At 33.2% G+C, this 22562-nt stretch overlaps 3 protein-coding genes across 3 annotated transcripts; 2 read left to right on the top strand and 1 right to left on the bottom strand.

The window, feature by feature from the left end:
- The first annotated feature begins 7781 nt into the window (after positions 1-7781).
- LOC112801883 (sphingoid long-chain bases kinase 1) lies at positions 7782-15926 on the top strand. Its single transcript, XM_025844830.3, has 8 exons — positions 7782-9046; positions 9171-9542; positions 9887-9980; positions 10088-10125; positions 11324-11470; positions 11739-11838; positions 12392-13320; positions 13644-15926. The coding sequence occupies exons 1-8, from the start codon at positions 8516-8518 to the stop codon at positions 13785-13787; spliced, it is 2355 nt and encodes a 784-aa protein (XP_025700615.1). The 5' UTR covers positions 7782-8515; the 3' UTR covers positions 13788-15926.
- On the top strand, positions 15217-15729 carry LOC112801885 (ferredoxin-thioredoxin reductase, variable chain). Its single transcript, XM_025844834.3, has one exon. The coding sequence runs from the start codon at positions 15217-15219 to the stop codon at positions 15727-15729; it is 513 nt and encodes a 170-aa protein (XP_025700619.2).
- Positions 15927-18279: 2353 nt separating the features above from the next.
- LOC112801884 (protease Do-like 10, mitochondrial) lies at positions 18280-22351 on the bottom strand. Its single transcript, XM_025844833.3, has 8 exons — positions 21836-22351; positions 20743-20988; positions 20222-20417; positions 19658-19917; positions 19360-19487; positions 19022-19225; positions 18861-18911; positions 18280-18688 (listed from the first exon to the last, which is right to left on the bottom strand). The coding sequence occupies exons 1-8, from the start codon at positions 22206-22208 to the stop codon at positions 18446-18448; spliced, it is 1701 nt and encodes a 566-aa protein (XP_025700618.1). The 5' UTR covers positions 22209-22351; the 3' UTR covers positions 18280-18445.
- Positions 22352-22562: the final 211 nt, after the last annotated feature.

Here is a 22562-nt window from a genome sequence, read left to right as displayed (position 1 = left end):
AGATCTACTCACCAAGATTCTCCTAAAATTGGCACACAAGAGCTTAAGGCACATGAAATTTCTTTTGCTATGGAATTTGAGAAGGAAATGCAATTCAATGAGAGTGTTAACAAGAATGAGGTGGAGTTATATCTTATGGAGACCTTAGAGAAGAGTGGCATGCAATTTGACATTCTAAATTGGTGGAAAGTGAATTCCACTAAATATCCAATTATTGGGCAAATTGCAAGAGACGTCTTAGTCATGCCAGTTTCCATAGTTACTTCAGAATTGGCATTTAGTACTGGAGAAAGTGTACTGAATAATTATAGGAGATCTCTAACTCCAATGACAGCTGAAGCGTTAATATGTAAACAAAATTGGCTCCGAAATTCTCCAAAACTTGTTCTTGAGGAACTCATCGAGGAGTTGGAGAAGTTGGAATTAGGTATAGTTAAGCTTCGACTTATAATTTTTTATTTTAATCTAGTTTTTATTTATATATATAATTTGTTATGATTATTTCTTGTTTTATATATTTTGTAGAAGTTGCACCCACTCCTAACCCTAATGAAGAAGATTATGGTGTTGAGTCTGATTGAGTACATCTTGTTATAGTATGAATTGTTCTCTTTATTATTAGAATATATAACTAAATTAGAATGTTTTTCTACTAGTGTTATATTATTATTATTGTTGTTATTATTATGTAACTACTTTTTTATTTCAGATTGGTTTGCATTAAGAAGTTTAGCTATTTTATTCGAGAAGACACCATAACTTAGCTATCTTTTAATGGAATTTTATTTTTATTTTTAGTTCTGTTGACTGTTGAACTTTTAAACTTCTTTAATTGTTGTATTTGAATTCCTTTTGTCGTTAAATTTCATTAGACCAAGACTTTGTTAGCTATTGTGTATTTGTGTTGGTCGATTTTAATGTTATGACTTTGTAAAATAGTATGGTAGTATTTTTTTGAATTGATTGAAAAAATCGAACCAAATCAAACCGCAGTTTAATTAGACGATCGGATCGGATGGCTTTTTCCTCAAAAACCAAACCAAATCGCACCGCGAACACCCCTAGTAATGGCCACTAAAAGTGAATAACATTGTGATTTTAGAATTACTTTTGGTGGCCATATAAATTACCAAGAAAATGGCCACTAAAAGTTATATACTTTTTATGGCCATTAAGAATGTCTTTACCGACAAATATTATAATTGCCGCTAAAATCTTTTAGCGACAAAGCATAAGACGGCTAATATCTAATTGCCAGTAAATGTATTAGCGACTATTTTTATTGCCACTAAAAATAAAATAAATGGCCGCTAAAAGTGATTTTTTGTAGTGTCAATAATGCAATTAAGCATTTATCTCCTCTACGTTTGCTCTCAGTTTCTCTCAATCTTAGTGTTCTAGTTTTGTTCCTTTGAACCTGGATTTAATACATTTATAGTATCAGAACTTCTATAATAGAAGGTTTATATATGGAGTTGCCACAAATTTGAGTTTTTTGTCAAGTCTTAAATTTTGGAAGCAATACAAGTACACTAAAGGGAGCATTTCGCTAAGAATGGAAAGCAACATTTGAGAATTCTAAAATTGGATTATGCTTGTAGCTTTTAAGCTGTTTTACTTCTTTTCTTTCATGGTTATTCATTGAACATTTTGTTTTCTTCAAAGCCAAAAATTATGTCATTATTTTTTGTAATCTTTCCTGTTTTGTTTATTGAACCTGAGATTTTCCTTACTAAGTTGGGTAAGCATTTAGTGTTGAGAGTCTGAAGAGTAAACCTAGTCAAATCAAGATTGGTCAAAAGTTTCATTTGTTCAGTATTGGGTAGAATTCTTGGGAATTAGTATTTGTAATCTTTGAAAAGATTATGAAATCCTACTATAATTGTGGTGGAGATTGGATGTATGCCACATTGCACAAGGTGGTTGAACTATGATACATGACTGTGCTTTTTTCTCCTCTGTTTTATTTTTGTTTCATTCGTTATGAGACAAAATTAAATTATCTCTTACATAATTCATCTCGTAGATACAACAAAATTAATGTTGTAGAATTTGGCTTACTATTCAAGTTTAAAAGCATAAAAAGAGGCCGCAGATTCAACCTCTCTAGGCCATTCAAAATATTCAACTAAAAATATTATCATATACTAAATTTAGGTTGCTCTTTATTATACTTTTATTTTTTTCAACTTTATTTACCTTTTTATGTTATATTTTAATTGAATTTCTTTTGTATATTATTTTTTTCAACTTTATTTATTTGTTTATTATAGAAGTGAACTACCAATCCGACCCTATCCATTTTTTAAAAATGATAACGCGACCTCTCAAAATAAAAACAATCCATTTTGCTCCCTGTCTTTTACTTTCGTAACACAACGCGATCCACGCGGACATTTTTCTGTCAAGTCTCGACGAAAAATGCTAACATGTCACAGTGGCACTCTAACTTAGCACGTTAGCTAGATGACGTGTTCGTTAGGTGCTTAGTTGGGCAATGTGAAATAGATAGGAGCTAAACTGTTCACATCTACGTCGTTAAAAACGACTTCATTTGCCGTGGAGGAAAACCTTTCAATTGCTTCTTAGATGGTGGATTTTCATAAAACTCCGTCAACAAAACATTACAATTATAAGAAAACCCTAGGAGAGAAACTTGTGACTGTGGAGACAGTTGTTGATGCTTGGTAGGTCGAGGGAGGCGTTGACGTCGCTGCTGACAAGGGTGTTAATGGAGCTTCTTTGACGATAGTTCGATGGAGTTGTTAACGGAATTTGATGGAGTTCGTTGACGATGTTTCGTACAGTAAAGGTCAGTAATTTTCTCAACGCATGTACTTGTCTCTTGTGCTTTGTATGATTCTACAACATAATTTAAATTTGGATAAATCACCATTATTATTTGCAATCTATTGTAATCCTGGTTATAGAAACTATAAATACAAATAAATATTGTATATTTTATTAAAAAATAAATTAGTATGCAGTTTTATGGGACAACCAATTATTTTAATAGGAAACTAAATAATGCAATCATAGTTAACTATTTGTTAAGATATATGTTATTAAGATTTGTTATTAAAGTTGAATAAATAAAATTGTGCTATTGTATTGTACTACAGATAACTGAATATATGGTTATTCTTGTGTTTTATTATGGGGGAATTGCAGAGACTTTAAGGAAAGTCTCCGAAGAAACAATTAAAAAAATGATTGGCCTAAAAAATTATAATACATTATTAATGGTCAAAATGTAACAATTGAAATTTCAACTCAGATCATAGGGACAAAAATTCTTTTAATTAAGCACTATACTATAATTCAATTTTAAAGTTAAATGCATCATTATATAATATATAAAAATTTTAAAATTTTCTAAGAAGATCATAACCTCCATTGGCCCTCTAAATCTGCCCCTTGCTGAATAACCAATTAAAATAGGAAAAGTATGAGGAGTCAATAGAATATTTGTACAATGTGTATAATGGAGGTTTAGGGAGTATTAGAGATATCATCATTAGTGTTACTTTTTTCTATCAGCGAAAGCTTTTGGGATGTTCTAGATTCGAAAGGTCAAGAGTTCGATTCTTGGTGAACCCGAAAATCAGTTTAAGCTTTTGGGAAGATGTTTATTATTCTTAGTACTCGAATGGTTATTCTAGATATTATGGAAAATGTTCATTTTGTAACTCATAGCTTATTGTACACATTGTACAAATAAACTGTTGTCTTCCTAGTGATTAAATATTAAAATGATAAATTTAATATTTAGTTGCAAATTATTTATATTATATGATCCTTTAAATACTGATATAAAATTTTATTAGACCAAAATTAAAATTAAAATGAAATCAAACATTAAAAATACTCAAAATACTCTAAATCTCACACCTTTTTTGTGACTTAGGAATTAGGACTAATAAAAAAAAAGACAGCAAGTAAAAGAAAAAATAAAACCAGACAAAAGAGAAACTCCCTAACTTCTATCTTAAATAAAAAGATATTTTAAGATAGTATTTGTTTTCAAAAATTAGAGAAACTGAAACTCTATTTTATTTGATGGTCAAATAAATTACCACACCCTTTTATCAATACCAGAGCAGATTAAAACTGAAAAAAGACAAATGTTAAAATTGAATGACAGAAAATTCAAGACATTTGTGAGGTAACGTGCTTTTGAGAACAATTGATACATGAGAGCTTAGGCAAGAGATTTCCATATATTCAAACAAATGTTTTCCTTACTAGGATCATTACAAGTGAATCGAGGACAAGTTATCAAACTATATTGAAGAGAATGGAGTAGTTTTCAAGGAGCACGAGTCTATTTTTCTATTGTTAATAAGTATAAATCATATATTGTTAGAAATTTGGGTATTATTTATGGGTTTCAAAAACTCATCTCGAATAATACGAGATACTTGATATTGTGTTTAAAGAAAATGACTTTTCCTTCATAATAATTAATTTGTAAAGTGTGGTTCTCTATTATCTTTAATAATGATATAGAGTCAGATTGTTAGAAGTACAAAAATGGTTGCTTGTGTATTGTTAATAATTTGGGTATTGCTAAAAATATTATCATATATTAAATTTAGGTTGCTCTTTATTACACTTTTATTTTTATCAACTTAAAAATTATTTTTAATATAGAGATGAAGATAATATTTCAATTGAATATTAATATTTAAAATGTATTACAGCAATGTAGAAGTATAAAAATATGTCAAACACGCATCTTACGTATTATTAGGATGATGACACATGTCCTGTGTATTGTCAAAATTATGACACGTATGTAACACGCACTCCTACAAAATTCACTTACATGTAATTATACTAAATAATTTAATTTTTAACAAAAATACTAATATTTTTTCATATAAAAAAAATGAGTCACTTTATTTACTTTTTTAATTTTATATTTTAGTTGAATTTTCTTTTATATATATTATTTTATTTTTTAGTTGCCTTTTGCTTTTATTTGTTTATTATATGTACTTTCCTAACAGCCCTCTATGTACATTAATAAGATAGAAACAAAGAACGTGTTAGGTTGGGCATGAGCTATACCAATAATTAATTCTAAAAGTGACAAATTTTATTTATTAGTTAGACGCATCTTATGGAAACTTCCAACTTAACAATAATTGGATTATACATATGCATGGTTGTTAATAATTTATGTTCTTATAATGTATCCAATTACGTAAACAAAGCACTTTAATTTCCCCCCTCCAACGTGTTTTATCTTTGAATTCTTTTATCCTAAAGTAATAAATTCTCAACATACATATATAAAGAAGTTAAAAACTTATCTACTATGCTTTCAAGTTATTTTTGGTTGAGATCTAGGCTTACAAGTTAAGAAAATTATCAGACATATTATTAGGAAAATAAAAAACATATACTTATCACTGAAATATATATGTAATTACTTAACGTATAGTACTGTTAACTTTGTTCTTAATCTTTAGATTATTGATAATAATGGGGCATCTTCAACCTACAAATGGGTCGATGCATATATAGTACGTTATTGTTTATACATAAGAGTATGATTTTCTTATAATTAATTATAATTAGATTGATTGATATGAAATGACAAAAGATAAAATTTTTTATATATACTTTAATTTATATCAATGAAAGAAAAATTAAAGGAAGTCTGCTACAAAAAAAAAAAAAAAATGGCAAAAGGAAGAAGGAAAACGGAAAAAGCAGTTGATGAATCATATATATGCATCATGCTATAACCTTGTATTATAATTAACATTCAAAAGTTGGTAACAAAGTTGAACAAAAGTTACATAAAGGAGGAAGAACGCATGACAAAGAAAGGCAGTTAGGTAGGTAGCCTAAGATTATTTTGATGCATAATTATTGGTATTAAAAAGTTTAAAATAATTATGAGTATTTGAGAAGCTAAATTTGAATGAATTCAGTCAATTCATCATACAATTATTAACGTATATTGGAGATTGAAGTGTTGTAATTGTAAATTTGGGGATGTATAAGCTTTATTTGGATAACATTTGTTTTTATAAATTGAAATTAGACGAATGAGATTCAGTAATATATTTAATGATTAGTAATTAACTAAAATTTTAGTTCTTTAACACAAAATTTCGGTCTCTTTTAAAAATTTTTAAGATAAAAACTAAAATTTTAATAATACATATTCTTAAAAATATTTTTATTTAATTTTTTAAATTCTAAATTTATTTTTTAATTTTTATATTTATTTTAAATTAAATATAATACTAATCCAATTTAATATATTTTATATTAAATATAATATAAAAACTTTTATTAATTTTTATCTTTAATCTTAATTTTTTAATTTCAGTCTTTTTTTAAACGCAGTTCAGAAAAAGATTAAAATCTATATTTTATTATAATAATATTAAGTAAATACTTGGCTAATAACACTGACAATGATATTAACAATGTCAATCAAATGATGATTGGTGAATTTTGTCAAATATGATTTATTTCTTTAATTTAAGAATTATTTTATTAAATTTAAACTTTTAAAATTTATTTGTCCTATATTATATGACTTAGCTAATAAGTCATATAATATAGGAATTATTATTATTATATAAATATTTATAGTATAAAAATTCAAATATTTTGGTAAATACTTTAGAAGTATATCCTGTTTTTTAGCATTATTGATTACTACTGACTAAACCCAACTAAAATTTAAATTACAAGAAATTTTAATTAAGTGGCACATGAACAATAATAGAAAGACCAACTAAAAAATGGTATTAATAAAAGCAAAATGGAAGGTGGACCAAAGAAAAAAAATATGTTTTTTTAGATTAGGTTGATGTAGAAGATGAGCTTTCATTATTAGTACATGGACTTTGACACACATAAGTCTAAAGAAGAAAAACCCAATCGCCTAGAAGTTATCTAGTTGTACAATATACACAATTCAATGATTAAATAATTTCAGCCTAACAAACATCATATCATATATTTTCCTATATGATACTGTAATGTGGAATATGAGCTGGAATAGTGGCAGGTGTTGGTGTTTAATTTGTTTATTTTTTGCAAAAATAGCAATATGTATTAAAGAAAATAACCAATCTAATATATAGTTAAAAATTGAATAAAATTAAGTTTTTAAAACACATATTAAATATATTTTAGAATTACACAAGTATTTCATAAATTTTAGTCTAATAAAAAACAAAAGTATAATAAATTAATTATTTAGAATTGAATTGTCTATTAAAATTTAATTACCAAATTTACCATATATTTATATTTTTTAATAAAATAATTAATCATTAGAATAAGCATACTTTTTATAACAATCTAATAAATTTTTATGTACATTATATATATATATACCCCTGTACTAATTGATAATTAACTTTTGCTATTTATATAGTATGATATTTTTTCTTGCATAAGGGAAATAAGAAAACAATTGCAACATATGTATATAACAAATTAATCACTATATTTTATGCGTATTTTTTTTGGGAAATATGTACTTAAATTATTTTATATATTTTTATTATATATTTTGTATTATAATATTTAATTTTGTATATGAATAATTTATTTGTTGGTTAATTTATACCGTGGATATATTATTTCTTATAAACAAAACTACATTAATTAATTGCATTGATTTTTATATATTATAAATATAAAATAATTTTATACGTAATTATAATTATATATTAATAAAAATAATTATTTTTTATATTGGTCGATCATTTAAAAGATCAACTACGATTACATGACTGTGTTCAACGCATTAGAATTAAACTAAATTGAAATGAAAAGTTAAAGCAATAAATAAAGAAAAAGATAAAAAAGTGAAAAGAAAAAGGAAATGGATTTGTTTTGGTGCGTCAGAAACAACCAATCTAAACCCACAGACCAAACCACAATGACGGCAAATGGAAAGAAAGAAAGACAGAAACTAAGACACTGGTGACTCCGTTTTGAAGCCTGTGACATCCTGACCGTCCATCTCCATCTCCATCTTCACTCACTCTTTCTCTTCCTTTCTTCATTTACTATCACATTTCTGCTTTTCCTTTCAGATTACTAATCACTCCTTTCGCTTGGCTTGCTTTGCTTTGCTTTTACTCTCTCCTCAATTTCTCGTTTCAATTTCCCCTGTTCCAACTTTCAATTTATCGTTCATTTCTTGAAAATCGCGACGTCAGAAGCTTAGGGTTAGAAACAGGAAGAGAGAGTGAGCTGATTTGATTCGATTGCGGAATTTCATTTGCTTTTCTTATGGTTAGTAGTTTCGGTTTTAGATCCGATCGTTGATTCGCGATCTGAGCTGAACAGTAGCTGAAAAACAGAAAAGAGAAGTTGATTTTGGAATCTTGAAACCCTAGTTTCTGCTAAATCCTAAATCTGGCAGCTTTATCAGAGTGAAGGGGAGAATTTGCCCCAAGAAAGTGTGGCTAGGGTACTGCGTCATGTAGGTTATCCCCTGCGTGGTGGGATTAATAAGGTTGATGGTAGTATGAGGGATATGCACAGGAGTGGGAGTCTTTCAAGGAATTCCACTGGTAATAGTAGTAACAATAACGGTAGTGGTAGTAATAGGCCTGCGCCATTGAGGCTTTCGTCGCCTCAGCAATCGCTGCGCCGGCTGGGGTTGTGTTCCCCAATTGGAACGGCCGAGCACAAGTCCCCAGTCGTGTTCCCGGAGAAGCGAAGCAAAGCCAAGGCTTCGAGGAGGAGTGGGGAGGTTGGCAGTGGTGCCCCTGTGACGGGGAGGCAGGATGATCAGGATATGAGCAAAGGTTTTGATCATCGAATTGATATTGGTGGTGGTGGTGGAGGAGGAGGAGACGAGAAGTCGGATTTGTTAGGATATGTTGTATACTCTGGGAAGCTTGTTTTGGATAAGAGAAAGATTGCTGTAGATAGTAGTAGTGGTTCTCAGCTTGCTTCTCTTGAGGTTGCTGACCAAGAAGCTGTGGATGCCAAACTAACAAGCAAGGCATTGGTTTGGGGATCACATGTGCTGCACCTCGATGATGTCGTTTCGGTAATATATTGCTTTTAGTGTGAGATGGATGGTCGGATCAAATATGTTTGCTATTTACTCTTATTTGGTTGCTAGGGGAAGATAATATATTTGACTAATTAGTTTTAGTCCATGTTCTAAACAGGTTTCTTATTATTCTGGTCTCAGACATTTCACGGTGCACTCATACCCATTTAAAAAGCCTTCGTGTGGCCTTTCTTGTTTTGTGAAAGCTCAAAGAAGTCGCAAGGACTATCGCTTTGTTGCTTCTACCAAAGAAGAGGCAATTCAATGGGTTGGTGGATTTGCAGATCAACAGTGTTTTGTGAATTGTCTTCCCCACCCTTTAGTGTCTTCAAAGAAGCAAGCTTCTTCAGAATTACTTCCTTCTGATACCCCTCCTGAATTGCTCTTTAGATGTAAAACCCCACCTAAGATGCTCGTAATTTTAAACCCACGCTCAGGGCGAGGCCGTTCTAGCAAAGTTTTCCATAATATTGTGGAACCAATATTTAAGGTATGACATACTCTTTGATTGTTTAAGCTGCATAGGCTTGTTGGTGCACTTATGTTTATCATGGTATGCGATGCCAAATTTAGATATGAAGTTTCAAAGTTTACTACATAAAACACTAGAGTATCCTATAAGATTGATAATAATATTAGTATTTATATTTTATATAGTTTTTCATTGCTCTGTCAATATATTACTCTTGAACTATTATTATTTCACATCTGTTTTTATCAGAATACTTAAGTCCATATGGTTGGAGTATGTGCATCATTTTATATATAAGATACAATTGGACAATGCAGCATGTATAATTTCCTACTTATTATGTTTGGCATGTTCTATGACAGCTTGCTGGGTTTAGATTGGAGGTAGTCAATACAACACATGCTGGTCATGCTAAAAAGCTTGCATCAACTGTGGACATCAGTACCTGCCCTGACGGTACAGTCTTCTACAGTTTAAATATGTATTGATTATAGTTTTCTTTATCACCTTTGTGGATTTTTTATTACTATTATCTGTTCTTGAAATTGGTGTTTTTTTTTCAGGAATAATCTGTGTTGGTGGTGATGGGATAATCAATGAGGTCAGCAGGCTATTTTGATGATTTGCCGGTTTGTTTGATGGAATTAGTATCTTCTTTGTGTTTATTGCCTCTTTTTTTTCTCCTAAAAGCCTTTTGAACATTATCTACGACTAGATTTTAAGCTGTCCAGGACTGATTGAAGACACTTGGTTATCTTCCTTGTTCATCCCAGTGCTAATAGCACTTTTATATCTAAATATACTAATGGTAGGGTTTTAACAGCCAGCATGGGGAAACTGAGATGTGTCTCCCCTCTCTAAACTGATATATTAGATCAGTGGGGTCTAGTATGTCTTTGAAAAGAAAGTAAGAAACACAATGATAATCATGGCATTCAAGAGGCGCGTTTCTTTCCCAACAATTCTCTTGGCGACTTCTTCGCTAATCTCTCTGATCTGTGTACTTTTCTCTTCTATCAACACATATCATATCAGAAATTCTTCCCCTTTTGTACTCTGTCAACTTGGTTGCTAGTTAGTATCGGTTACAATGTGTCCTTGCCCACTTTAGTCTTGGATTCCTTGTAGATCATGTTAGTCATTCTTACAAATACATTAGTGATAGGAAGCCTGCTAACTTTTTCATGGGAACTAAAGTGAATTAATAATCTAATGTGGCTCAATAGCATAAGTTTCTCACAAAGTATTTTTAAAGTTCTGTCTTTAGATTTAATATGATTTTTTATTGGATTACCCTTTCTTCTGTTAAGTGAAAAGCACATTACTTTTTAATAGAAGAAAAAATACAAATTATTATGGTTATTTTTTGTTAGAAGTAAACAAGATTTTATTGTCTCTGGTGTTACTTGAAGAATTATCAAGAATTACAAGATAGAAAGGATACTAGAGAAATTTTACTGAAATGACTATGCACCCTATCACTTCTATATATACTAATCATGTCACTAAATGATTATAACTAATTACTTTTAACTAACCTTTTCCATAACAAAAAACTTCCTTTCCATTAGAGTTTCACCAGTTACTCATGAATACATGGAAATCATTTAAAAAATGTGGTATTGTACTCTGTATTATCATGAAACGGCCATTCATAAACCAAAAAGCTTCTTAAACAAGGATTTTCAGTCATGCTCATTGCAGAAATCGAACTTCTCTTTCATAGTTTGGAACACAAATATATGCACATGTTGTGAATATATATGCTATTTATTTATATATTGTGGTTGATTTTGTAGGTTCTCAATGGTCTCCTTTGTAGAGACAATCAAAAGGAAGGAATATCGATACCCATTGGAATTATACCAGCTGGTTCTGATAACTCTCTGGTATGGACTGTTCTTGGTGTCAGAGATCCAGTATCTGCAGCAATGGCTATTGTAAAGGTAGCATTCTTTCTTTCCGATCTCAAATAATTGATGGGTGTAACTAATTCAAATATTACAAGTTGGGAATAGACAAATAGACATTGATAATTGTGAAATTTGTATCCATGTTTGGACGTAGGCCATATTTCCTTTGTATATTATCGCCTTTCACTAGATATTATGTTCTCCTGCTATTTTTTCTTTAAGATTGATCCGTATAGATTTTTTGATTTATTATAGTCCATATATCCTTGCAGTTAATATTCATTCTATTTTCTTGCTTCAGGGGGGCCTTACTGCTACAGATGTTTTTGCTGTCGAATGGATTCAGAGTAATAAGATTCATTATGGATTGACAGTTTCATACTATGGTTTTGTTAGTGATGGTAAGTCGATGCCATTTACAAAACTTACTACTTTGCATAATTCTTGTTTGAGAATCCACTTCTTATTGGTGTTCGCTGAAGTTTTAGTATAAAATAGGGAAATGGCTTGGTTTGTGTTACCTTTTCCGGGATACTTTGTTTCTTGTTGCTAATATACTCTCGGGTCCATATTTTTCTGAACATGTTTCTTTTATGAGTTTGTGTGGCTAGAATTACCTCTGGGTTTAAATGATTTGTATTGAGATCCAACCATTCCAAAACCTTAAGCTATTAAATAGAAAGTTCATGAATGATTTTTATATTAAAGATGGGCCGTTGATGCAAGAGCTGTTTGGGCTTGAGGCATGGTCAATGTCATGTTTGTCCTGCCTTGTGCTAATATATGCAATACACATGATCAATTCTCACAGTTAATCAAAATGTGGTTGTATGAGTTGGGGGTAGGGAGTGAAGAAATCACGTTTTAGGAAGATAGATAGATCGTTGTCTGACACAATCAGTAATGCCCACTTTCGAATTGGCTTTATGTACTTGTGTATTCTTTATGTTACAGTGTTGGAACTTTCTGAAAAGTATCAGCAGCGCTTTGGCCCACTGCGGTATTTTGTTGCTGGATTCCTCAAGTTCTTATGCTTACCGCGGTACAGCTATGAAGTTGAATATCTTCCAGCATCAAAAACTGAGAGAGAAGGAAAGCTGTCTGGTGAACGGGAAGTAGTTGATATTGCAGATCTGTATACAGACGTCATGGGCAGATTGAATAAGGATGGATTGCCCAGAGCATCTAGTCTTTCAAGTATTGACTCAATAATGACTCCAAATCGACTGTCTGGTGGAGACATGGATACCTGTAGTAGTACTCATGCTAGTACTGAACCTTCAGAATTGGTGCGTGGCATAGATCCAAAGTCAAAGCGTTTGTCGTCTGGAAGAGGAAATGTAACATCAGAACCTGAAGTTATTCATCCTCAACTGCCTCTATCAACAACACCAAACTGGCCAAGAACCAGGTCTAAGTCAAGGAATGATAAATGGACTGGATTGACCACTACACATGATAACTCTAGATGGGCCAACGGTGGGACAAATGATAGAGAGGATATATCATCAACACTTTCTGATCCTGGTCCTATATGGGATGCTGAACCAAAGTGGGATCCCGAGGCTAATTGGGATGTAGAAAACCCAATTGAGTTGCCAGGGCCTCCAGATGATACAGAAGTAGGACCCACAAAGGAGGTTGTGCCTCGATTTGGAGACAAATGGGTTGTCTCGAAGGGACATTTCCTTGGCATTCTGGTTTGCAACCATGCATGTAGAACTGTTCAAAGCTCGCAGGTGGTTGCTCCTAAAGCTGAGTTTGATGACAACACACTAGATATGCTCTTGGTTCATGGGGTTGGAAGGTTGCGGCTATTGAGATTTTTTGTACTTCTGCAGATGGGTCGACACCTTTCCTTGCCATATGTTGAATATGTAAAGGTATTTGCATTAATATTTTTTAAAATGAAATTGTTTAGACTGCATTATACACATCATTAGTTCTTAAAACAGTGCATATTATTGTGGTGATTAACTGGTAGAGTTGCCTTTAAATAATGTTACCGTGTTCCAATCTTTGCTTGCTTTTGTCTAATGAAATTTAGAATACTACAGTCAACAATTGCTATTAGTTCTGAGCTGTGTCATGAAAAAATATTGGTTGGCTTTATCTGGTTAGGTTCTTTAGTGTCCGGATTGTCTTATTATCCTGGTTTTTATTATTTCTGTATTTGTTCATTGTATGACTGTCTGTTTGGATGCAGGTAAAGTCTGTGAGGATAAAGTCAGGGAAGCACACTCATAATGGATGTGGTATTGATGGTGAGCTTTTTCCACTCAATGGACAAGTAGTTTCGACTATGCTTCCGGAACAGTGCAGGCTAATTGGCCGTTCTCGTATACGATAACAGTGAGTCATTTTCAATTTTTTGATGGGTTCTGGAAAGAAGCTCATTTACTTCTGTCAAATATACAAGTCCAGATACCCAATTTGTCCATGTGAAATTCCCTATCTTCGCTGTAACAGCTGAGGCTTTTTGTAAATTTTTGTTCCGGTTATATGTATCTGTTGTTGCTTGCATATCTGTCTTCCTTATTTTTGCCCTCAGTGAAAAAAGAAAAACAACACATTTGTGCATTACTTGCAACAAGCCGCTGAATGTATTGCATTTCTCCCCATTTCCTCCACTTGGTTTGGTCCATTGATTCTCGTGTCACAATCTCTGAGATGGAAAGTTGTATTGTATCTACATTTCAAGTTTATACTGAATCTTGTAGACTGCAGTTCTCCAAATCCAGCTTCAGCAGATGGTCTAAACCTACCAAAATGGTAATACACTAATACCATTCAATTAGAAAGTGGGAATTGAAAAAGTGGTAGATTATGTGAAAGGTAGTTCACTTGAAAGTATAAATATATTATGGCAGGTTCATGTGTGACTTGATGGCAATTGTTCTTGGTACTATCCGACAGCAAGTTAGGTCAATTTATATATTGAGGTAGGAGGCTCCATTTATGAATTTTAATTGGCTTCAAAACACAGTAGAAAATGATGAATTTGACTAATAAAAGAAATTCCCAATCATAATAGACACCAGCAATTTCTGCCAAACTAGAAAATCATTAGAAAGAATCAAACGTGTATGATAAGAACAACAATGCGTAGCAAAGAAAATCTCGGAAGAATAAGGACAAAAGACCATGAGTTTAGGAGAATATCAGTTCGATATAGACGAACGGGTGGATAATGGATATTGTGGGTGTGTTGCAAAATCACTCACGTGTCCCCTTCCAAAGACCATATTATAGTATCCAGAAAACGTAACTAATAGGAGATTTCTGTTATTATTATCACGTAAATTATCCACTGTACTAATTTTTGGTATTTTGGGGAGTGAGTGGTTGAATTAAAAGCAGAATCAGAAAATTATCCAATATCGCATCAGTGCCACGTGCGAATCCCACATCCTTTTATTCTTGCACAGAAAAAATACAAAGGAATTTTCAACAAATTGATATATCTTTTGATCATTAAAATATAAAATCTACACAAAATAGTTTCACTTATAATACAAAGATGTGTATCAATTTAGACAAAAGTAAATATAAATATTCTTTTCCAGAGTAGAAAAAGTCGTTGGATTATATTTATGTGTTATTTTATATAATATTGACTTTTAAGTATACAGGCAGTTGTTAAGTTATAAATGTGTTGAAAAAGGTTAAAATGGATGGAGGGAGCAACTAACAAATAAGAATCATAATAATCACAACACAATAAATCAAAAATAAAATACACAGCAAAGAAGCATTGAATTGAGCAAAGAAGCATGAACATGAACATGAGCATGAGCATGAGCATGAGCATGAGCAGCAGTAGCAGTTACCTAACAAGGGCGTGTTCGCCTTCATCTTCCGTGAGCGTCTCCCCTAACTGCACTTCCTCATGGATGATTCTCCCCAAGAACCCTCTCTCACTCCCTCAACCCTCACGCGCCCTCTCACTCCCAACCCCCACGCGCCGTCCCCTAACCGGCCTCGTCAGGTGCGAGGTCGCAGTTCAACTCTCTTCTCAACAAGACGAAGAAGCAGAAGAATCTTCCAAGGTCAGCAAGGTCGGTGCGCGCGTTAGGGTGAAATCGCCACTCAAGGTCTATCATGTTCCCAAGGTTCCGGAGCTCGATCTCGACGGAATGGAAGGTCAGATCAAGCAGTACGTAGGGTTATGGAACGGGAAGCGAATCTCTGCTAACTTGCCTTATAAGGTTGAGTTTGTTACGGAAGTTGAAGGACGTGGCAAAGTGAAGTTCTTCGCGCACCTCAGGGAAGATGAATTTGAGTATGTTTAGCTTTTCTTGAACTGTGTTATATGAACTTCATCACTTTCTTGTTGTTGTTGTTGATGATGATGATGATAATGGATGAAACTGTAGGCTGATATGATAATACGGTTCTATTTTTCTCTCAAATCTCAATTTTATTGTTGTTGTTATTATTATGATTACGATTATTATTGAGTAAATAATGACATGGCTCCTTCTGTGCAGTAAGATGATGTATGTATATAATTCAGCTTCCATTAACTTCTTGTTCTTGTTCTTGTTCTTGTTCTTGTTATTCTTATGTGCTTAAAGTTGTTAGCCATGAGCTTGAGTTTTGACCCATGCTTTCGGCTCAATTGTTGCTGGTAAATGCTACTAGTTAGAATAATTTTGTTAGAATCTGTGGCAGATAGGTGTTGAATAGAATCAATGATGTGATAGGACCGACTATCGATAGCATAGCATATCATATCAAATCATTCTGGGAACTTGACTCTAGCTTTCCATCATTTTAGTTGTATTTTCTCTGTTATCAATTGTGTGGGGTGGTTGTGGTTGTGGCTTTTAGGAGGGTTTTTCTTGTTTAATCTGATCTTGAAGTTGTAACTTTCTTCTTGATGATGTTCTGCTTCTATCGGTGCTTTCGACACCCTGGTGTTGTGATTCTGATCCTGTAGCAATATAAAACGTGAGCAGAGGCATTCCTCTTGGCCTGCGTTTTCGTTAAGGGAGGGAAGGGAAAGGGAATAAGTTATAACAGAAGAGTGCAAAATAGGGGGAAAAAGAAAAAGCATGGGAGTTTGATACTTGTTTCCGTTTCCTTCCATTTTTTGGATACGAAAAAGGAAATTGAAATATTAACAAAGAATTATATTTGCTCTCTTTTTATAGAACTTAAATTGTGTAAGGCTTTCTGGAAACATATTCTTTTTCTTTCCTTCACATCAAACATCCACGCAGACTTTTGGATGGAAAAGAGAAGTGGAAAAAAGAAGAGAACAGAAGAGAATGTAGAAAAATTAATTTGAAATATGCAGAAAATTGGATAGTGTAGAGATTTGGAAGATTATCTGATTGGCTCTCATATTCTTCCTTTCGTGAATGCTATGTTATGTACTGTGATTCATTTTCAAATCAGTAGTTTAATTAGAAGTCAAATTCAATCAATCAAAATTCATAATTGCTCTATCACCGAGTAGAAGGAGATGCACTGTTGCACTTGGAAGCTATCGATATTGAAAGGAGATAGGCCAAATGAATCTTACCATGAGTTCATCTTTTCTGTAAACTGGTTAGTTGTGCAGACTTATGTTTGTTGTTGCTAAATCCTTTCAACGTGTTCATTTTCTCTTGACAGAAGACGCCCAAATTACTTTTCTTTTATTAGGGGTACTTTTTATTCATAAAGGCAATTGTGTTCTTTGAATTTGCAAGATTGGAGTTGGACAATGAAGGATGAACTCTGAAGTTTTTTGTACTTTGTGATTTGTCTATCGTGTGCATTTTATCCACCGAAAAAGATGCAAATATTGTTTCTTTGGTTGGTATAGTTATTTTGGAGATTTTCATCAAGCAATTGAACTGGTGGTTTTCAAATATTGTGTGTACTTTTTTTGTTAGCACCATATCATCTGGCCAGAAGCGGAATCTCAGTTGGTGAGAGTTGGAGAGAGCTATCTTGCGGTGAACCTAGGCAAGAGGTTTTGCTAAGTATTTATTAAACTATCAATCGTTGTTTGGCTCAGTTGGATTAATACATTGTAGGCTTGTAATTGTTTCTAGAAATGGGTCACTCTTGCCTGACTTCTCTGCATCTTTCCAATCACAGCTCTTGTATTCGTTAGTAATGTGGCTTAATGAGTTGTGTAGTCGGGTCCAAGTCTTTCACTGCATTCTTTTCTTGAATTATTGTACTTGTTAGAAATATTGATGTGTTGTTTTATGCTCTCTTGACATTGCACATTTGATCCATTAAATCAGAAGGGAAATGAATAGAAAGCATAAAGAAACACTTCCCAAAATTTTCGTTCATTTTAAAATTTGCAATTTTAGGCATGGAAGTTTGAACTTCGTTGAAATTGTCGATGTTTCAACAGATTTGAGAACTTGTTATTTTTCCTTCCATGGGAGTTTACATATTCGAGATGTTAGATATAGTGATACAATATTACATTACATTGTGAAGCATTCTTCCAAACATTGTCTTTTGTCATATGTTGCATTGCTATTGACCGCCAACTACTTTCCCATCGGTTTCTCTAAATGTGTTCCCAATCTAGAGTTATACTATTTTTACCCTGATTTTCCAGCTTTATATTTTTGTTGAATTTCAAAAACTTTATATTCATCGGAAACCTGATATCATATTTAAATGACATGGCCCCTGGCCAACTCGCTGTCTGCAATTTTTCTGTGTTGAATTATTCAGTCAATTCTGGTGTTGGTTATTATTTGGCTTCATGTAAACACAAAATAGTAAAATAGGCATTTTACCTTGCCAGTCACGCAAAGGTTTTTTTTTTTTTTTTAATGGCTATTCCTCTTGGTTTCGTGAACAACTGCAGTGCGCATATTGAGTGAGCAAATACCCCGTTGTGGTAATGGGGATAGAAATTCATATAATCATATAGCACAAATGAAAATTCTCAACTTGTGTGTGACAATGCCAAGTAAATATCAATCTGATCCTTGCATTGAAACTATCACGCAATGATACCTAAATGAATAATATTTGTTAAGAGTCTCAACATTGGGAAGCTAGTTCAGATTGTGAACTATTTTGTGTATCAATAAGGTCAACAGACTTTGCTGAAGGTATTCTGTGACGCATCAAAATTCTAGAAGTGGCAACTTTTGCGACTTCATAGTTCAAGGCAATGACACGATCATCTTCCAAATCAAATCGCACGCTCTCTGTGCTACAGTTTTCAACAAGTTGACATAAATGTTCTAGGTTGTCAATCTCTGTTCCATTAACCTTCAAAACCTGGGAATCAGAATCATACATCAAAACAAATATTCGGCGAAAAAGGTTCTGTTCATGCGAACAATCTTAACTTGTAATAAATGGTCAAAATATGTACAAGTCATATCCACTATCCAGCATTGATGTGAACCCTAAACTGTTTAGTCGATTATATAAACAAATAAATTGGCACCTGTAGTTCTGCAAGACGCTCATATCCAGCATTGATATCGTCCATAAGAACCTTAAAAACAAGTAAAATATAATTAATAGAAGCATTCCCTGGATCAAACATCAGCATCCATATGCAGAAATCAACTAAAATGAAGAATGTGCGAGTTAAACGATGCTAACCTGAGATAGGATCACAAGTTGTTGATTTGCTTTCTTGGGCAATTCCCTCAGGGCTCGTTCACACAAACGACGAGGTGATGTATTATACCAGTCTTCTCCATACTCATGAAGGTATGGTTGAGTTAGCGGAACAAATACCAGACCAGCAAAAATGTAATAACTTGGAAGTTTATCAAACTGATGAACTGGAACTAAGGGTTGGAGCTGAAATATTAACAGCAATATATTTCCATCACAACTAAATACTAGTTAAGTCTAACGATAAAGTGACAAAATATGAATGGGGAATTAAGTTAAGCGTCCTTGACAAGGAGCATATAATATATACAGTAGCTTACAGGTCTGAGAATGATATTAAGTTCATGCTCTTTCCCATCCCGCAAAACTCTGACTATTGCGTTTTCATTTGGCTGCTTCATAGACACCAAGTGATCAAATGTTATCCGCTCTCTATTTCGGAAAGGAACTGCAGCATATATGTAATCTTCTGGCTATTAAATTGTTTCATAATCACAAAGCATAAAGCAATGACAGTAATCATATGAAGAAAGTAATTTTGCATGTTTATCCTGCTCAAAGGTTATCCACAGTGAACACTGGTTGAAAACAAATCCAGAAGAAAAGAAAAGAGCACACCTGTACCATCATTTGCTATAGGCACTCCATCAAATGAAAGTATAATATCATCTTTCTTCAGAACATTGTGTGCATCTGAAAGTGGGTTAATTTTGCTTACTAGCACCCCTGTCATGTCAGGTTGCATGCCAAAATGGTTTCTGAGGTGAACATTCTCAGTTGGCTGGCACGACAAACCCAGAGAGCAAAATCCAGTATACTTTCCTTTTTCTTCTACACCATATATAAAATGCTTTATTACAGGTACAGGTATAATGTAACTGCAACATCCAATATGAAAAGGAAAGTAGTCTAGTATGAAACATTTATGTTTGATCAGGTAAACAAATATATACTGCTCCATGATAATTTAAAGATTATGCACTTTATCATGTAATTTCCAGTGAAATCTATTATCTGTTATTGTTCTTCACATAATTTTCACTCATTCTATTTTTCTTGTCATGGCTTCCTTTTCAGCACTAGCATACATGGAAATAATAAAACAACTGCCATATTAGGAGATTCATGAATCTGCTGTTTTGAAATCCATATTCATTAAGTCGAAGAAAATGAAAGGCATACCCTATATTCTCAGCTCCTGAAAGATTTTGGAATGCTACTCCAGCAACCTTATTGCCCATAATTGCTGGGCCACCACTGTTCCCTGGATTTATGGCTGCATCAATCTGTATCGCCATCAACTGGGAGGCACCATGAACATATTGTGTAGGTTCAACCCTAGAGACAACCCCTTTAGTGACTGAAATGTTGTCACCACCTGCAAACCAAAAGCTATGTGAATTATTTAATTCATATGTGAATGCATACCTTGCATTACTTCACCGTTAATAGTTAATACCACTTATTTATGAAATGTTTCAGTATTTTTTTGGAGGATCAAAAAAATCTTCAAGAGGAAATAGAAGTAGAAAAATTTGGACTGCTGATTATTCTGCTGCATTTTCCTTTTCATGAGAACGTTTTATTATCCTTCTTTGCACATTCTTTCTTTTGATGATAGTAAAAATGATTCTTTTACTGCTACATTAATGCAAAATCCCATACAAATATGCAAAGACGATTAATCAACACGATATTGCTACCTTGAGGATATCCCACAACAGAAACTGCTTCTTGTAGTAACGGGATGTCTCCAAGCTCCAATGGATTCATACCATCCCAAAACTCTTCGCTCTCAACAGCGAGTATAGCTAAGTCGCACTCGTGACCAACAGCTTTAACTTCTGCTCTATACTTGGCGGGAGAACCATGCTTCCTAACAAGCACAAACGAATGATCAGCTATCACATGAGCATTCGTGAGAATCTTCCTGCCCGGAATCACAAACCCTACATCACCATCATGGAGAATTTTGAGAGAAAAATGATTAACCACCAAACAAACTAATAGGCAAGAAAGCCAAGAGCACAAAGATGAAATAGGTCTACAGATTCCTAGAAAAATAGGCAATTCCTCCATTCAATGTCTCCCTCTTATTTCATCAACAGAATCCACAAATGTTTTAACTCATCTCAATTAAGTTCTGCCATGAACATCATAGAAATGAAGAATGAAACTCAATTAACAAGTGAATTTTAGTTACTGCATTATGAATGCAAAGATTTTTTACGGTGATCCCCCGTGCATTTGTAAGATTGCTACCTATTGACTTGGAGATTACCAGTTTGAATTGTCGAAATTGCACCTTGACTTGCTGGAGATAAGAATGCACATATTTTACCTTCACATTCATAACCTAAGCCACACTTTTCTACAATTAATATAGAGATTTTTTCTATCAACGGATCATAACTTTTTACATGTATGATGTATGTATGCTTTAAAGATTGTCATAGATAGTCTTAACTTCTTTTACACCATGACAATACATGATTGGTTGGTTGTGCAAACACAGTTTGTTCATCTGAAACATAGCATCTACTATTATTTACATTCTACTATTCTAATCCAACTAGTAGCTACCTAGCTGAAAACAAAACTCGCAAAAATATTAGATGTTAGCAGAAAATCGTTAAATAATTTCACACTACACTACATAACAAATCACATGTTCATATCTTATCTATCATCTTCACATAAAAATATTTTCATTTGAGTAACCACCGTACAGAAAACATTTCTTAGAAAGAAAAAAATGTTAATAAATAAATAAAAAAGAATGAAGTGATGACAGACCAGAACCCATGGTTTCACGCTGAGACTTGTTCTGCCATGGAAGCAAGTAGTTGGGACTGCACAAAACGCTGAAAACCTTAACCACTGAGTTCAACGCTAACTCCACCGCCGCGACGTTTCCCTTCCTCACACCAACCCTTCTCGTTCTCCATCTGCGGTCGTAGCTGCTGGAGATTGGCGCAGAGCACGGCAACATTCTCGTAACGCCGTTGGTTTTCCCGGCGAGGAGGTTAATGCTGTTGTCGGAAATCGGGGGACGCGGCGGCGCGCGAGACGCCGAAGCATTGCGAGTGGTGGAGGGTGGCGATTTCAGGTGGCCGTACTGCGAGGATGAAGAGGCGAGCTTCCGAGCTGTACGGAGGAAGGAGGCCATTTTGCGGCGCCAGAAAACGCCGGCAGTGAAGTGTAGCTCCAATTAGGGGCGGCCGGCATCTGTCATTGCTCATTATATATACTTTGTTATTCACTGTGAAACATTTCTCGCTAAAATTATGTATTTTTATATATGAAATTCTCACTAATTATTTTTGCTTCTCCTTTTTTTTTCTTTGGGACAAAATTACCATATTATATCACTAACTAGTAATTTAATTAGGATAACGAATGATTTTTTTTATGTGAAACATTTCAGTATTTCACATTATATTATGTATTTTTGAAAGTTTATATCTAATTTTACTTAACTGATCAACAATAAAAATATATTAAATTAGGAATTTACCAAAAA

The sequence above is a fragment of the Arachis hypogaea genome, chromosome 5 (genome assembly GCF_003086295.3).
Source record: "Arachis hypogaea cultivar Tifrunner chromosome 5, arahy.Tifrunner.gnm2.J5K5, whole genome shotgun sequence".
Taxonomy (NCBI): domain Eukaryota; kingdom Viridiplantae; phylum Streptophyta; class Magnoliopsida; order Fabales; family Fabaceae; genus Arachis; species Arachis hypogaea.
Note: the sequence above shows the minus strand (reverse complement) of the source record. Positions and strands in the feature narration are given on the sequence as shown.